This window comes from Haemaphysalis longicornis, unplaced genomic scaffold, assembly GCF_048455015.1.
Source record: "Haemaphysalis longicornis isolate Haplotype H1 unplaced genomic scaffold, Haemaphysalis longicornis Haplotype H1 scaffold_5, whole genome shotgun sequence".
Classification (NCBI taxonomy): Eukaryota; Metazoa; Arthropoda; class Arachnida; order Ixodida; family Ixodidae; genus Haemaphysalis; species Haemaphysalis longicornis.
This window is the reverse complement of record NW_027526385.1, coordinates 2,830,242-2,847,737: the sequence shown is the minus strand read 5'-3', so window position 1 is coordinate 2,847,737 and position 17,496 is coordinate 2,830,242. Positions and strand designations below refer to the sequence as shown.

Below are 17,496 nucleotides of genomic sequence, written 5' to 3'. Positions count from 1 at the left end.
CCCCGTGAGTGAAAAAGCTGGCGGCAGCGTAGGCATGGGAAGCCGTCAAATGGCTCCAAACACACACATCTGGGAAGAGTTCCATGATGCGGGCTTACAGCAGCAAAAGGTGGCTGTGCCAGTCAGCATGCTGTAGACCAAGTGCGGAAGCAGAGGAAGGCAGCCAAATGAGCGACCACAGAGGTTGCTCTCAACCGCTTCAATACACGAGGGATGGGGCGAGCCCCAATGCGGTGCATAGGCAACAGGCGCAGGCAATTGGAAGGCACTCAGCCGGAAGCACATTGCAAAAACACAGCAGTTCAAGTGGCCGGAGGACAAACCTCTTCAGCAAGGTGTGAGCGAGCCATGTCAGCTGTTCAATCAGACATCAGTGCTTTGCCATTTGCAGCGCACTTCTTGGATGCTCTGAATGAAAACAGAAGCCACACTGAAGGCAACCACCAAGTTGGTTTCATACAAAACCCCCACCTCCCTATGGCCACTTCAGCGCTCATTTCGGGTCAAAAGACGCCTCAATTGCTGAAAAATCGCTAATCAAACAAATGCACTGTCCCTTCCTAATTTCTTTCGCAGCGATTTCATGCCGAAAACAGTGGGTGCTGCAGACGCTGTTCGCGTCACGGTAAGCTGGAAGCAAGCGAGGCAGCAGTCACGCCAAGTGGTATGGAAGCAGCCGAATACAACGGTACCACACACCGAGCGGTTTCGTGCTTTCCTGAACCCCCCCCCGTCCTGTGCTGCTCCAGAACACCACGCAAAATGTCCCTTCGTGGGACTCGTGATCAGCGGTATTGTACGCTTTGCTGAAGAAAAGCAAACTGTTCTTTTTAGGCCATGCAAACGTTGGCATCGAATGAACCGCTCGTGCACACCCTGCTCCTGCACAACTCCTCGCATAGCGGCACCGCCCAAGTGTGGACGAGCAGCGCCATGCAATGGCACCTAGGGAAGAAAGACAATCCGCACGCTTCAAAACACTGACCTTGGCCAAAATAACCATCCCTGTGTTTTCTTTTGTTTCTTTCTTTCCTTTGCACAGAAAAAGCATGCAGAGGGTCACAATAAATGTGGCCATGTCCACAGTGCTGCACAAGGGTGGCAAAATTATGTGGCCGAGTATTGCGCCGAAACTATAACGAACTTCTCAACATTCGGGGTCACCATGTGGTCTATCGGCTGTGCTCTCATAGCATTATTTTTAGCTTTCTTTTTTTTCTTCAATGTTCAAATATGACACTACAAAAACTTCTGAAGGTGTATGGCTATTTCAACCATTTCCTGTGTAAGTTGCACGGTATGGCCAGTGGCAGCGACAGCAGTCTTCATGTGAACTGTTATTTCAAAAAAGCTACGTGTAATAGCAGTGTATTCATGTTCTTGGTGAGCTAATCTTTCTATCCAGTGCAACTTGTATTGTTTCTTTAGTGTCTCTTTAAATGTCCTTGGATTTTTTGTTGCCTTTGTTATGAAAGTTAGTCCAAACTGCAAAATACTAGGCACACAGGGCTGGAGCTGTGCCCTGTATTTCCACGTCCTTGCAGCACTGCACCCTGCAGTTACAAACACACACTAGCCAGCTCCACTGTCTGCTGTGCAAAAAACTTGAAGGCTGAGGTGGTTGGTTGAAATTATTTGCAGATAGGATTGGTTCCCCGAGTGATTTATTGATTGATTGTAGGGTTTCCAACGTGCAGACACAACAAAGGCGATGAGGCACGCCATAGTGGAGGGCTACCGGTTGATTTTACCCACATGGGAATCTTACACGTGCGCCGAAATCTCGTAGACAACAGTGTTTTTGCTTTCGCCTCCATAAGAAAAGCCGGGAATCGAACCTGCATCCTCGTGCTCAGCAGCACAACGTCTTAGCCCATGAGCCACCGCGGCGGGTCTGAGCGATTTATTGTTTTATTGCAAGTGACCAGTAAATTGGCATTATTTGGTTAGCCCCTTCCTCGAGCCTTGGCCAAATGCCAGATTTGGGTGCAAGCAGCGAGCACTCCCTCCCCCCTCACCCGGAGCGCCGTGCGTCCAGTCGATGCAGATGCGGCGTCCGCCCAGCATGCGCAGCAGCTCCAGCTGCGGGTGCGTCATCAGGACGAGCATGAAGTCGTCGTCGGCGAGCAGGTCCTCGGGCTGCCTGTCCAGCACCTCGGCGCAGTCGGGCTGCCCCCGCTGCTTGAAGTAGAGCACGGGGTTGTCCTCCTCGCGCCCCATGCGCTCCACCCACGCCAGCACCCCCAGGCACTCGTCCTCCTCGCCCTCCTCCGAGGCCTCCCCCTCCCCCACTGCCCGGCCGCCCTCCGGCCGGCTGTCGGCCAGCACGTTCAGGTCCTGGCGGGCCAGCAGGTGCACCCGCTGCAGCGTGCCCTCAAAGCGCTCCCGCACGCTGTCCAGAACCGTGTCCAGGGACACGCCCTTGTGCAGCTTGGCTGCAAGGAATGACGATGGGCCGAGTGAGCGAACAAGGAGAAGGTGGAGAGCAACACTGCGTGTCTGCGATGAGCAGCCACAGAAGAGCACACACAAGGTGAATGCACTGCTCTGCTCACAAAATGCAGACGGGTGGCGTGTGAGGCAGTGGTGGCCCGCCTGCACTTTGCAAATAAAGCTGCGTGCTCACCCGGTGTGTGTATCCCAGTGTTTTCTCCTATATCCACTCAGTGCAGTAAGGCATGAAGTGACCTCGCTGACAAACACGGGACTTTGCTGCGAAACAGGGGAATAAGTTTTTGCCACCCAACGAGGATGACACCGTTCGTACGCATTGTAATTTGTACATCAACGCTGTAAGCTACACATAGTATTTACACGAGCCTTGAAAATAAGAGTATTTGTTGTGCATGCACTAATGGGCAAGATAACTTCTTCCAAAGCAACAGACATTGCGCACCTCGTCAATTGTTCGAACAAAATCACACGCTAGACTTTCTGTGAGTGAACCACAGTCACTATACTCGGTTACAACTCAAGAATGGCACCACCTTATGTAGTGTACACTCCGCCAAAGCGCCTGACCCGTGACGTCAGTGCACGCGCGTTTTGAAAGGGGTTTGCTATGAATGTGTGATATCGTCTGCCTTGTCTCATGCAGTTTGTTTGTCGTCACTGGAGTCGTTTATAAGCATATGAAGTCCAAAAAATCACGGGAACGGCTCATGCCACGTTCAAAATATTCCCAGTGACGCCCTATTGCGCCGCACGAAGAAACATCCGGCTACGGTGATAAGGCACAGCGGCAACTTCCGGTGCCGTTCTTGAGTTGTCACCGAGTATACACAATGTCAATGTGCCAGACCCGTGCCTTTTTGAATGAACACTTCAAAGCGCACAGTTAGAGTGTACTGCAGCATTTAACCCTGCCATTGCCCGTAATGAACCAAAGTTGACGGCACTCAAAGAAAAGCAATCCACTCCCCTCACGCTGACTGTCATTCTGGTTAGCCGACTGTTATTCTGAACTGGCAAGTTAAAAATAGCTCTCCCCAACTCCCCTCACTTCCCAGACCACAAGGCAGAGTCATAAGTGCGCTCATACCAATTTTCGCTCATACAGGGGTGAGACAGCCTAAACAGGTTTGGGAGCAGTTTTTGGAGCAGCAAAATTTCTATTTTGGAGCAGTTCACAACATTTAATACGTTATCTTAGAAGCTTAAAAATCAAATTTGTATCTACTTTGGGGGAAAAGTACCCTCTTGAATCAGTTTTGGATACGTATAACGCTGAAATATCTCTTGAAGAAAGGTTTTTTAACAGTGTATCACAAGGTATGAACTGCGCTACCTTCTTGGAAACCTCTTATATTGTATTGAGGCTGTATGCATAGACAACGTAAAATGTCATAAAAAAGTTTGATTTCGGAAGCAATGCCTAGTCTTGGATAAGAGACCCGGTGACGCCTTCTGCCATGCGCCGAGCGAGTGGCACAATTTTTTGCAGCAGCTGGCATCCTGCAGCTTGTGCCGAAGCTGTGTGTAATGGGTTGTGTTCAGCGTCGACATAATACAGTGGAACCCCGATAATACGACTTTCAAGGGACCGCGAGAAAGCGTCGTATGACCGGGGTGTCGTACGTCCGGGGCGCCGGTAAATGCCGGCCTAGTAGACGGTCTCACGCGACAGGTTGGCTGAGAACTTGTTTAGAATATTATATTTTGCACGCTCTCGCGTGATTGTGAACCTTTAGCTGAAATACCAAGTTAAAAAAAGAAACGCCATTGTTGTGCCCCCTCCCCTCCCCGGTGTCCAAGCTAGCCCACCAACCCCACGCCTTGCGCGAGCGAGATAAGGCCGACCCGTTGAGCAAATTGAGAGGGGAAAAAGCAAGTGTGAAACTGCCAAGGCTAAGCGAAACGAACGATAGTACAAAGCAAGTATGAAAAAAAAAAAGGGGGGGGCATTCCCGTACAGAGTGGAGACGCTTGGAACGGTCCTGTTCCGTCATTAGTGGGTCACAGTGCTCAACACATAGCTGTTTTCATTTCCCACAAGACACAGCAAGAAGAAATAGATTAGATGATCCAAACATCGCGAGTAACCCGTGTTGCGTCGAAAATTATAGCACGGTCTTGCTAAAGTGATTTGCTGCGGCGGCCAACGAGTGACCCAAAATGGTGGTTCCAGCGTATACGTGTCTCCAGCCTTGAGGCAGACGTGCGTGAATCAAGGTACCCTAGCAAAGAAAGGAACGGAGCAGCAACACGGCCTTGAAAGACACCGATAAGCAGAGAGCAGAGACAGAGTCGTGGAAGGAAGAAACCTGGATCGAGCGTGCCAGGAGGAAAGCAGCTGTTCGGCCATCGCCGTGGGGTTGCGTCGTATGATTGATTGCATTCGTCGGCGGCTCGATGGGAGCTTCAAATTCACGGTCCGCCTGTCACCTAACTTGGACTTCACACAGGTGGCACGTTGACGTGCTGCTGCCGCGTGGGGCCATCTCCTGCGCACGAGTACCCGCCTGCTTGCCTGCTTGCTTGTTCAGTCAGTGGTCTGGCCCACATGCGGACCTTTATTCTGAACTCCCATTTGACACTGCTTGATGTGCAAAGGTCGGGACAAGCCGGCGAAGCAGTGTAAAATATGAGGAAAACACCAGTTTACCCGCACCAGGATCCGTCGCATGAAGCGGACCACGCGCACCCGAGTGTCACAACATCGGGGTTTTTAATGCATTGTTTCTATAGGGAGTTTTCCGGGACCGCGGTGATCCGTCGTAAGAAGCAGATCGTCATAAGTTTGGGGGATGTATCAGTGGGGTTTCCCTGTACGTGCGTCAAGAGCTCGGTTATTGTCACTTGGTTGGCTCTACACTAGATTGGCACTAGGTTGTCAGTCAAAATGTAAGGAGCAGGCAGCTAATATCAAGCATTCTTGCGTTGCTTCTCTTAATAAAGTTTTGTTTCCCTCAACAAAGTATTCACATCGACTCCACTGTAACAATTCAGAGTGTTAACTTCACCAATCACGCATTCCTGTGCATATTCAGGGCGTTTCATGGTTGGTGGATTTTCATGACGTGTGTTATTCCTGATTCGGTTTGTTTTGGGGGCTTTTTATTTTTCTTACCGTGTTTGGATGCCGGTGCATAAGAGAAATTTTCGGTTTCGTGAGGTCATTTTTATTACTTCGTATTATTTTTATGTCATGTCCTTTTATGTCTTTCAAAATTTACATCGACCCATTATCTCCATTTACACTAATATAGTGATTAAATGTTTTTTCACCAGTCACGCTTTATTTGTGCGTGAGCAGGGTTGGTGCTGTGGGGCACTTGGCAAAGCAGTTTAACACAATTGAAAGTTGGGCGAGTTGGTGATACATCTTGGGGAAAAAGCGTGAAAAAAACGACTACACGCCGTCCTGTGTTCTTTTCTACGTGTAGTCGTTTTTTCGCGCTTTTTCCCAAGATGTATCACCAACTCGCCCAACTTTCAATTGTGTTCGTCCGTTTTCTCCAATATTCCCATTAACTGCTTCAAACAGGTATCGCTGTCATCGGGGGAAAAAGCAGCAGCCACTTGAGGCAAAGCAAGCCCGCACTCACAGGCGATGGCGGTCTTCTCCTTGTCGGAGAGCAGCACGTGGCGCAGGTCCAGGTCGTGGCCCCGGTGGGTGGCCTGGAACACCACGCTCACCCCCGTCTCCTTCTCCACCACCGTCATGGAGGCAAAGCACCGCCGGCCGCACTTGACGCTCCCCTGGGACTTGAGCTTCCGCTTGCCCGTGCCTGGCCACAGGGGACACAGTCAGCCGACCTTGACACGGCTCTCTCACAAAGGGCGCAGTGACAATTTCTCTGCTTAAGAAATAAAAAGGAAGAAAGAAAGACTGCGACCATTTGGTCGGGACTTGGGCTGGGACGAATCTTGAATCTCACCCTAGTGCTGCCACACAGACCCGTCAGCATGTTGTCAAAGACAAAATTAACAAACGGGAAAGGACCATAGTGAGGATAAAAAAGGCATCTCTCAAATGTAACTTTGACGCTAAAGGGGGTTGTAAATGTTGTCCAATTATCACATTGCTGTTTGAGCTTTTTCAGCCAATTTACGCACATTTTTTAATGAGAAAAGTGTTTTTTAGTGTGGTTCCCTTCATTTGCCAACTATGGTAACACACTGTGTGCAGGGCCGAATTTGTGAGCAAAACAAACGCCAAATGAACAACGCAATGGGTGCCAAACATGGCAACGTTTAAGGGGTAACCACATGTACCGACAGTGACGAGTGATGTGAGAAACGTATGGGCCAGCAAACAGGCAGTGCGGGTGACAGTGACAAGCAAAAAAATCCATACAGTGCTGCCGGGGGCCCCGTCACGGTCACTCACTTCTGGGCGGCCAAAAGCGAGCGACAACCGTCGCCCCCAGCGGCCTGTGTGTAGATTTTTTTATTTGTTACTGTCGCCCACACTTCTGTTTGCTGGACCCACACGTTTTTTGCATTGCTGCATGCGGTTTCTCCTTTAAGGCTGAGCTAGCACGAGAACACATTGCGGCAAACCAGTGCGACAGCCCTGCCGTAGTCTGTACCGCAAAGGCTGTGCCCTGTTCCATCCTATAACTGGTAAACTAAGGCTCTGGACCAAACAGTCACAAGAGGGACCATACAAGCTAACAATACAGCTACCACAAATTTGCTTCCGTGTCCCCTTTAAATGTACTGCACAAGAACGGCCAGTTGGACTAGCGGGCGTAGATTCAGGCTGTACGAGGAAGACGCGACAACGCCCTGTCCGCTGTAAGGGCGCTGCCTTTGTACATTTTTACGCTGCATCGTGCACAGCGTAAACGCTGTGTGTTCACTGTATTGGAACCACAGCAGTGAAGCGCATTCACAGTCGGCTACCACTGCGCAGCAGCAGCCGGTCCTCAGCCCCCAAAGCCCCGAGGGAAGGCGGCCCTCACTGTGGGACTTGAAGTGGCCCGAGCGGCAGCAGGCCAGGTAGAGCACTTTGCCCCTGGACAGGGGGCTCTTCTTGGCCGCCGACTGGGCAATGAAGCGGCTGCCCGTCTCGCTCTCCATCCTCTGCTTCCACGTCTTGAAGGCTGCCCAGGGGAGAAGGACAGGGGCCGGGGAGGGCTCAGTCACACTGCAGACGGGCTGCACCTGCTCTAGGCACTCGCAGGGCTATTAGCCGCCTCGCTCCGAGCTACTTGCAGCGCAAGAAGAGCAGCACTTCCTCTGTCGGTCCCTCGCATTTTATTGCCCCGTAAGAAAAAATACAGAGTGAATATTAAGCTATTACACCCAAATTTTGATAGCGTCAAGACCAGTCTTGTTTCTGTAAAAAGCATTACATAAAGCTTTGGGAAATACTGGAAACTAGCACCTGACTACTGGTAAGGAAAATGCATGAATAGCGAAATGCACTTGCTGCACCACAACTCACTAGCACGTCCTGAAGATGCCTGCCACACCACAAACATTCCAGGGGCCATGCAGACAAAACACAAATTTGGTTCATTCGAAAGATTGCCTCGTTGACACCACTGACATACTGACACCACTTTTAATGTAAACTTCACTCAAATAAGCTACATAATTGAGAAAAAAGGAAATGGCCATGCGACCCACTGGCTCATTCATACACACCAGCTCTGCGATTGGATGAGGCCGGCAAAAAAAAACACAAATTAGGCAAGGCTTATAAGCTTGCCAAACAAGCTATTTCCACTTAAATGTAGAGGACATTTTTTTTATAGCAGTAAGAATTGTGGGGGGAACAAATAAAGTTACGAACAAACACGTAAATACCAAAGCAGTTGGTGCGGCACTTTGCCTGCTGGCACCACTAACACCGCCGTCAGACGCGCTGGACTTGTTTCAAACAACACTGGCCAACTGACACAAGTGGCATGGGTGCTTACGTTGCCATGTTTGTTGAGTCATAACCTAAGTTTTAGGAAATGATTAGTATGAACCGTAATAAAAATACGGCAGGTGTAGAAATCCGGCCAGAAGCAAAGTGCAACCACTGGCAGCTCAGCCGTATTGCAGCACCATTTATAAAAGTGAGTGATAAACAAGATAACCAAACACTGGCACTTCAGCAGCATGGCAGTGCCATCTATGAAAGCGCGCAATAAACAAGACAATTAAAAGAGTGCCTGTGAGATGGAAGCAGCCTTATTAGCAGGCTATATTTAGTTTTAAGGAAGCAGGCTTGCAATACGTCATTGTCGACGTCACAAAACCACACGATTTAGCAGGAGAATTCAAATTCTGAATTAAAATATTTAATTTCTCAGTGAATAAAGCATCCTTTGCTGCCAAACAAGTGCTCAGGGTGCTATAAAACACTATCTTTCAAATAAAACAAACCTCTATTTTGTCTGCATGGCCCCTTTAAGCACTGTCATGAAGTGCAGAAGTCATGTAGCTGACAACAATAGCTTCCGAACTTTTTTTTTTTTAGGGGCGAAGCTCCTAAAGCATGGGTCTGTCCATTCCTTGTGTCTCGTGGTACGTGACCGCCGCATGCTTTCGGAGATGTCGCAAAGTGGGCCGCGTTGCACGCGCAAGAACCGGCTGCAACTGGCCGCGCAAACTCGGCACCGGGAGCGCGAGCTTGTCTGTGTTCGCCAACGGAGGCGCGAGCGCACGTGCACTGCTAGGGGGAGATCACGCAAGAGATCACGCCACGAACGCAGGCAGTCGTTCTCGGAGATCGAACGAGACGCAAGAACCTTTATTCGTTTCCTCTCGTCTTGTTCGGGCACAAGTTCGCCCTAAATAAAAGTTCTTTCTTTACCGTTGTGTCCCATCCTACATGACAAATTGTGGTGAGGTGTGGGGTAGTCCTCGATGGCGTGGGGTCTTTTACCAGGTCTGGGCCTGGGAGCATTGACTCCGAAAATAAAAGTTGATTTGTACAATGTACGCACACAGTCTCACGTCTTTCTTAATGATGTAATGGGCGAACTTTCACGGGAGAGTTACGGTTACCGAGGATCTCCCCCTCTCGAGCTTCGCCCCACTTATCATCATTCATTCCGTGGATATGGCGTGATTTTTTTTCGCATCAGCAATGTGCAGTGAGGAAACGCATCGCATTGGCTCTTGTGACACCGCCAACACAAACAGTCTCACTGGATAGGTCAAGCTCTTCAAAATCCTCGGTGCTATTCAAACCATACAAAATTTGTCGCCTACCAACACCCACAAGTCCATCATCATCACTGGCTCAACATCGCTCCTGGAGAACTGAGGAGGCTCTTCTCACCCAACTGCATGGCCGCCAACATACCGTGCAAAATCCGAGACCTCACTCACAATGGAATAAAATAAGCACAGTCTGGACCCCTACGCACACATATGGAGTGGACGGAAACCAATTGGTGCATAGCACTGTCCAGGACTGTTTACAGCACCCACTCACGGTTTCCGCATTCCCTCGGGCCCAACACGGGCATCTGAACTGCTCTGCCCTGGCAGCACAAGTGCCACCGCCAGCCTCCGACGACTTGCTGAGGACTCGTCCCCTGGCTTCCTTGTTCTGCTGCAATGCTACTTCAAGGAGGAGATATCTTTGCTGATAAAGTCCATGCCAATCCGGTGTGCACTCTTCATATCACCTCTGAACGGACAACTCCAGGGCCCCCACTGGTCCTAGGTGCCTCTACTGTGGCAGGAAGAGCAAACCAAACCTTTTCCATCCTATCTGGGCACTTTCAGACCTCTCAACTGGCTGTGAACAGCTCCTTACAATTCCAGTACCGCCAACAACTTATGGAGAACACATTTGAGGTGTCACGGTCAACCGTCACCTATTAGGCAACAGCAGCAGACTTAAATCTGAGAACAGGTGTCTAAAATGTAGTGTGATCGTCACCCTCTCACCACTAGAAATGATTCCTTCGGGGGACACCCTTTGTGCCCCCCAGATGACTAATTATCTACACCGACTCCACCGGGCGTGTGGTGCACCCACGGGCATCACCGGCCCTGAAGTGAACACTTCAGCCGCCGTGGACATTCATTACTCGCACCCTCTTTCCCTCGACAGGGTCTTCTGGCCTCCTAGGTGGTCCATTACATCCGTTTCGCATCGCCTCGGGTACAGTCGCCGTGGCAGTTCACCGACTACACAGCGTACGTGATTGACCGAAACCCAGCGTTTCACGGGTGACGGGTGACAGCAGGCACTTTTTTTGTGCGTTAGTGCCTTCCATGCATCAGAAAAGCAATCAAACTTCCGTCCCGGTAGTCTGTGGAACAGACCTCAGAAGGGACACTTGCTCAGTGGCAGCTTCCCGGCCAAGGTCGCGGACGATAATGTCACGGCATTTTGAAGAGCACAGTCAGCGACCTCGTTACCGGGCAGGTGGTTGCAGTTGTGCCCGCCTAGTGCCACAACGGGAACAGGCGAAAGAGAACACGGCGCCGGCCGGGGGGCAGCAGCGGCCCCTCTCACCTGCCATGGTGCGGAAAAAGTGGTTCTCGTAGGCGGGCTGAAAAGCGTGCTCCACGACATAGTGGCCCCTGAGTTCCCGGAGGGTGGTGAAGCGCTGGGTGCACTCGTCGCAGCCGTAGCGCGCCTGGGCAACGTTCACGTTGTGCACAGCCCGCAGGTGCCTCGTCAAGTTGGTTTTCTTCGAGTACTGCACCTCGCACTGCGGACACTTGAAACGCTTGTCCATTGCGGTATTCGGCCGACAACGCTCAAGGGCGCCGAGGAATTGGAAAGTGCACGCGGTGAATAGCACGATTTGCCACCAAGAAATTCATCGTTTATCGCGGCCACTGCTATGTCAGTTAGGCCTCGGGCTACGGATTGTGCTGGATTCGTATCATGGGATCGCCGCTTACAACGCTGCTCGGGCTGGCTCTACGGCTGTACCTACCAGCGGTAGCTCGCATATCGCAGTCCTTCAAAGCCAGCACGAGTTGTAAGATTTCAAGTACTTCAGACTCGTGACGCTCTGCAGACTGCTAGTTTAATTCTATGCCGTCAGTATTCTTGACTCCAACAACAGCACCTCAAATACCACTTCGCAGACCTAGTGGATGTAGTTGCTTTCGGAAGTTAGGGAGTCAAGGTTCAACCCCAAGAAGCCAGTCAGAAACTTCGCGAGAGGACGCACAGCGACTGAAAAACACGAAGGATATAACAGGGCAAGGCTCAGAAGTGCGAACCAGCTAACACATCCCAGCCCGCAAATGAGGACGCTCACAAACAGGCAAGAGAATTCACCGACCGCGCACCGCAGAGCATCCCTGTTTGTGAGCAGCCCTCGGCCAGAAGAACCGGCAGTGAACAACGGTGACTTTGATGCTTTGAGAGTTGAGCTACAGCGCGGAAAGAGCGGACGACTGCAGGAGGTCAATGAACTTTATTTTCTCCGGAAACGCCCAATATAGACGAAACCGATGAAAAACAGAAACCAAACCTCACAACAAACCGCTACCGGCACGCTTAAGATAGGCCAGCTCCTTCATCGTTAGTGCAGACTCTGGTGCAACTGAAGCTACACCGGTATGACGCTCCTCCAAGCGCTCAATCTCCGCTGCTTCGATAATTTCTTAAACGAAAGAAACAGCGCAAAAGACAAGAAAAAAAAAAGACAGCACAAAAGACTGCACTGAAGACTGCATAGCCCGGTTTGGGGCGACCCCGTTTCAAAACGCGGCAGGAGTGAGCGTCGGTGGGTTTTTGGAGTTATCTTGTACCTGGGATCAACGTTTGGGGCATGGAAAGATGGAATTCTTCTCCAGAAAGGTGGCATTTGTATAGGATCGTGTATCGCTCCCGTTTTCAACGATCTGGTGTTATCACATCACAGTAGAGCAGTGCCTAGTCGCCTTTCGGAGTGCAATGTGCTAAACATTTCCAGGTATGTGGACGATTTCTTACGTGAATGTGCCCCGGCATGTCTCAATCAGAAGGTCTCCAGTGCACTGTCCGTTTTGTAAACATGTACAAAACCTGTGATGTTCACGCATGAAATGCCGGTTTGCAGCTCCATCATGTTTCTGGATTTTACGCTGCTTTCTTTCTATTTTTTCTATAGTCATGGCTGTCAGGCATACCAGTCGAGGGGTCCAAAAGCGCCGTTACCTTTTTCGTCAGCACACTTGATGACTGGTAAAGAGGGGCAGTGCACGACTTCCCGGTTCTCTCAGGCTCAGGCTACCCCGGGCACGTGCTTTCCTCAGTTGCGGAAGGTATTCTTAAAGCCAGGAAATTGGCTGTGGAGCTCGCAAGGCAACAAGGACCAAAGAGAAAAGTGGTGTTATCCCGTACCTTCATGGCATTTGGCATAACTTAAGAAAGATAGCTGGCAGAACGGGCATTCAAGTGTACTTTTCTGCCCGAAAGAAGCTGTTGGCCCTCTGCAACATGAACCACAGTTTGGAGAAGGATAAATATTTGTGCGAAATGAAGCACCAAAAGCCCTTCGTGGATTGCATGGAAGGCGTAGTGTACAACCTGCCTTTACACTATGGAAAGAGGCATGTCGGTCAAGATGAGAAGATGCCTCACTGACCGCCTGCGGGAGCACCACAATAGTATAAGAAACAAAGCGGGTGGTCATCTTTTCACCCACTGCAACACATGTGGCTGCGAGCCGCTGTTTGAGAGCTGCCATGTTAGCTACACAAACTGTGCCACGCTCACTTGGGAAATTATGGACGCAGCCAAGGTTGAACGCTTAGGGAAGCAATGTGTCAGTGCAGCTTCAAATGCACTCGTGAGGACGGAGCTGGACTAGCACGTGCCGGTAACGGTTAGTCGTGGGGCTTGGTTTCTGTTTTTCATGCCTGGTTTTCTTTGGTTTCATTTATATTCCGCGTTTATGGAAAAAATAAAGTTCAGTTGTAAGTCAGCACAGTGTCCCCTTGCCGTCATCCACGTCTTTTAGCCTGCGCTGTGCTTCAACATGCATCACCAACTCCTCCAAATTTTCACATTCATTGTCAAGACTTTAGAGAAATCATACATCATTATCGATTAAGGAGGCTAAATTTTTCCAGAAGTACACACTACATTAGATGAAAAACAAGCAGTTGCATGGAGACTACTACAGACGGGGATGAACCCTGATCCAGAACTACACAGCAGCAGATGCAGAAACTGCACAGAACGGGCCGACCTCCAACACTTGCCCTGCGCATGCCCTGCTAGTCATCACCATGCTTTAGATTTAACAGCACAAGATTTATGCACAAATACGGTACAGCAATTTAAAATGGTGTTTTTCTGGAAAGAACGAAAACAGCCAAAGTAAGCGCGATACATAAACAATGTGAAAAGAATGAACTAAATAACGGTTAGCCATTCTCAGTGCTTCCATTTCTAAATGCTTTATGCAAATAGCATGTAATCAAAGTGTTTTCCAGGAGAGACAGCCGACTGCCAATTCGAATTTAGAGAAAATTGCTCTACTGAAAGTGCGATATCAGCATAAAAAGGCAACAGAAAAGTCGCCACTTACACTATGAATATAATCGCTCATTGATCATAATATTCCAGTTGACGTCCTTTTGCTAGATTTCAAAACAGCCTTTGATGAGGAACCAAATAAACACCCTTTTTAAAACTTCAGCATTTACACTTTCACTATGGCATTTTAAACTGGATCAAAAACTTCCCGTCTGACCGTGAACAGCTCGTTTATGCTTACCAGGGATCATCATTCCGGCATTATTCTTGTCTCAGGTGTACCTCAGGGTACAAGGCTAGGTCCCCTCTTGTTCTTAATTACCTGCCTAACAGCATAGCGACAAGTACCTCTTAATTCCCAGATGACTGCGTCTTTCACCATCTTATTAACGGCCCTAATGTTTCCCTCTGAACATTAACAAACCATCCATCATTTCTTTTCGACATGGGGAATCTTGTCCAGCTCCACAACATCTCTTGCCAGCGGGCACTGAAGTGTTGCTTTATAGGAGAACAAGCCGAAAAGAAAAATAATTCTAAATGGTGCATTGGTGTCGCCTTTCTTTTTCTTTTATTTACAACCTGATTGGCGGCACAAAATATGCCACTGGCATGTCATCTTGTGATCTTCACCCCTGAACTTCCTCATGATTATTTGTAGCGGCCTCTGGCTCGGTGCATGGCAAGAACGACTGATGACAACTCAAGCGCGGCAGTGACGCTTACACGAATTGATCCTTATGAACAGAGGCACCGACAAGCACACAATCTTCCCTACAAAGAATTGCACCCCACACCACCTTCATGGGTAGAACGGCACTGCTGCTCGGGAGGCAAACATCGGTGCAACATGCCTACATGCCGCTGCACATGACGATGACGGCTTATCGGTGCGAGCACCAGCGGGGGGAATGGGGCATGAATGCATCACTGCAGGACGAAGGCCTCTCCCACTGACCTCCGACCGCTCCTATCCAGCGCCGCCCGAGCCCACTCTCTGCCTCCGAATTTCCTCGTTTTGTCCCTCCACTGAGTTAACGGCCACCCCCTTCACCCAGACCCATCTCTCGGTGGCCCACCAATCGTCACTTTGTATCATTACATGGCCAGCCTAAGTTTATTTCTTTTTCTCTATTTCAACTACGATATCATCTACTGTAGAAGAAGTGACAACTGGGCTAGTTGGCATTGCATTTGGAACACCCTGATGGTAGTGCACTTACACACGGACACTAAGAGACGACAGCGCTGTGGTTTGTCGTCTCTTTTCTTGAGTGTCCGTGTGTAAGTGCGCTACCATCAAGACGTTCCAAATATCATCTACTCGAATTTGTTCCCTGATCCAGGAAGCTCGTTTCCCGTCTGTGAGTGTTCATCCTATCATCCTTCGTTCCACAGCCTGTTGAATGGACCCAAGTTGCCTTTCCAGTTGTTTAGTAAGACGCCAAGTTTCCACCCCGCATGTCAACACCGGCCGCACGCATTGGAGTCCACAGGCCATGTTTCAACCACTCTGAGTGTGTTTAGGCGAATTTATTTAGTAGAAAAATCAATTCGAAAATTGTCCTCCTCTCTGCATCCTCGCCCATTTTCTGTGGCGTTTTCGTGTGACGTCAGTGGGAAATGACTTGGCTTGGCTGCGCTACTGCATACTCGCCGACCTTCCGACAGTCAGTTGGCCCAACGTTAAGCCCGCCGGCCGCCGACGGGTCGTCGCAATTCGTTCGCTCAGTTGAAACCAAGCCACGTCACGTTTCTGAATGGAAGAATGTGCCTTTCTTTACTTTGTTGCCTTTCTCTACTTTGTTAGTTTGTACACTGTATCAAGCTCCAAGTCCAAGTCGCTCCACACAAGTGCTGCACAAGCGCACATGCGACGCTTCGTTGACTGGTACGCTAGTAGGAAAATCTAAGGCCACTTGAAGGCGGGAGAAGAGTCAGCGAAGTCAATATAGGTACTAAGGAAATAAAATCACCTGATACTTTTACTGTGAAGCGTAAAACTAGGGAGCAGGAAGCACTTTTTTGCACTGGGTGAATAAGCACAACGGTCAGCAGCACGACCACACATCTGCGAACGCTTTACTGTCTAAGAAATGCAATTTGCTAGACATGAGATATTGTGGAAATTTGGGGGACGCTTACTGCACGAGCGCTATTGCTTGTATTCATTGGCAAGGTGCGCATGCAGGCGCATGTGACTCGTTATGTTGGGCTCCGCGGGATGGCGGTACTTGTCTGTGCTAAGCACATGACTGTGTTGCACGTTAACAAACTCTACCTCAACGAACGCAAAGTATTGCCTCGAGTCCAATGTGAGTGCGTATAATAACATCTATGTTGACATCTATGTTGAAACGGAGCAGACGACGCACGCCGATGTTTTTTTTTCTTCGGCGTGCGGCCGCAGTGGCTCAAGCCGCGCCATGTCCGTGGCGCATCGGCCATGTCTGTGGCCGTTTCCAATGTTGCCAAGCGAAGAAATTGACAGCTAAACTTTTCAATGAATACCACCTATATAGCAAATAGTAACCTAAGCTGCTTAAAATGCTAAAACTAAAGAAAAGTGTAAACTGGTTATACATTATATACCTTATACAGGGTGGTGCGAGGATAATTGAAACACTTTAAACATTTTTGCTGAGCGAACCGCTGCTCTGTTCGCACTCAAAGTTCACACGAAGGTCGCATTTTGTGGTCTATTTTGTTTGACAGTGGGAACGACGACGGTACTTACCTGTTTATTCTGTATATAAATAAAAACTATTTTTTCCTATGGGAAAATGGCAGCTGATTTGGACTTGCAAGCCAGCACAAGTTGATCTTGGAACGACGGCGCCACCTGGTGTATGCAGAGCGAAACGCACGTTTGGGATTCATGGTAGAAAGGAGCCAAGTGGTGCAGCAGACGATCAGAAAATGCACCTAGGAAGGAGCCAAATGAGCTAGCAGACGATCAAAAAACCAGCTTTCACATTTTCTAATCGTCTGCTACACCATTTGGCTCCTTTCTAATGTGAATCCCAAACGTGCATTTCGCTCTAAATACCCCAGGTGGCACCGCCGTTCCACTTGCGCTAGCTCGCATGTCTAAATCAGCCGCCATTTTCTTATACGCGAAAATCGTTTTTATTTATTTTCACAATAAACAGGTAAGTACCGTCATCGTTCCAGGTGTCAAACAAAATAGACCACAAAATGCGACCTTCGTACGAGCTTTGAGCGCAACAGAGCGGTAGTTCGTTCAGGAAAAGATTTTAGTGTTCCAATTATCATCGCACCACCCTGTATTTCTGTTGCCGGCAGTGCTGGCCCGTGGCCGAGTGGTCTGGAGCGCTAGGTATGTCATTTTGCAAGTCGCAAGTTTAAATCCCCGAGGGTACATTTGTTTTTTGTTTTGTAAGTTGATTTTTTTGTTTTCGGCCAATGTTTTCTATACTGAGTTTACCATTTTTTGGCCGTAACGTTCACTGCTCCACAAGCAAGTTCGCAGAACCCGCGCAGACTGACACTGACGCGCTAGCAAGTTCTCGTTGGCGCGCTGTTGCCATAAGCATCGACTGCTTGCGGGCAGTGGGCTCAGGCTAGAATCAGCAGACCCTTGGCCT

General features: G+C 49.4%; 1 protein-coding gene across 4 annotated transcripts in view; it reads right to left on the bottom strand.

Annotated features, from left to right (window-relative positions):
• The window catches only part of LOC144137798 (uncharacterized), a 45,764-nt gene that overhangs the window by 21,186 nt on the left and 7,082 nt on the right, over positions 1 to 17,496 (bottom strand). For 3 of the 4 annotated variants that reach the window (XM_077669788.1, XM_077669785.1, XM_077669787.1), the window contains exons 2-4: positions 7,410 to 7,550; positions 6,048 to 6,230; positions 2,019 to 2,435 (exon numbers count right to left, since the gene is read on the bottom strand). In XM_077669788.1, coding sequence (XP_077525914.1) covers positions 2,019 to 2,435; positions 6,048 to 6,230; positions 7,410 to 7,550 — 741 coding nt within the window. Of the gene's footprint in view, positions 1 to 2,018; positions 2,436 to 6,047; positions 6,231 to 7,409; positions 7,551 to 10,918; positions 11,290 to 17,496 lie in introns of those variants that run through there. The other variant, XM_077669786.1, reaches the window with a different exon arrangement.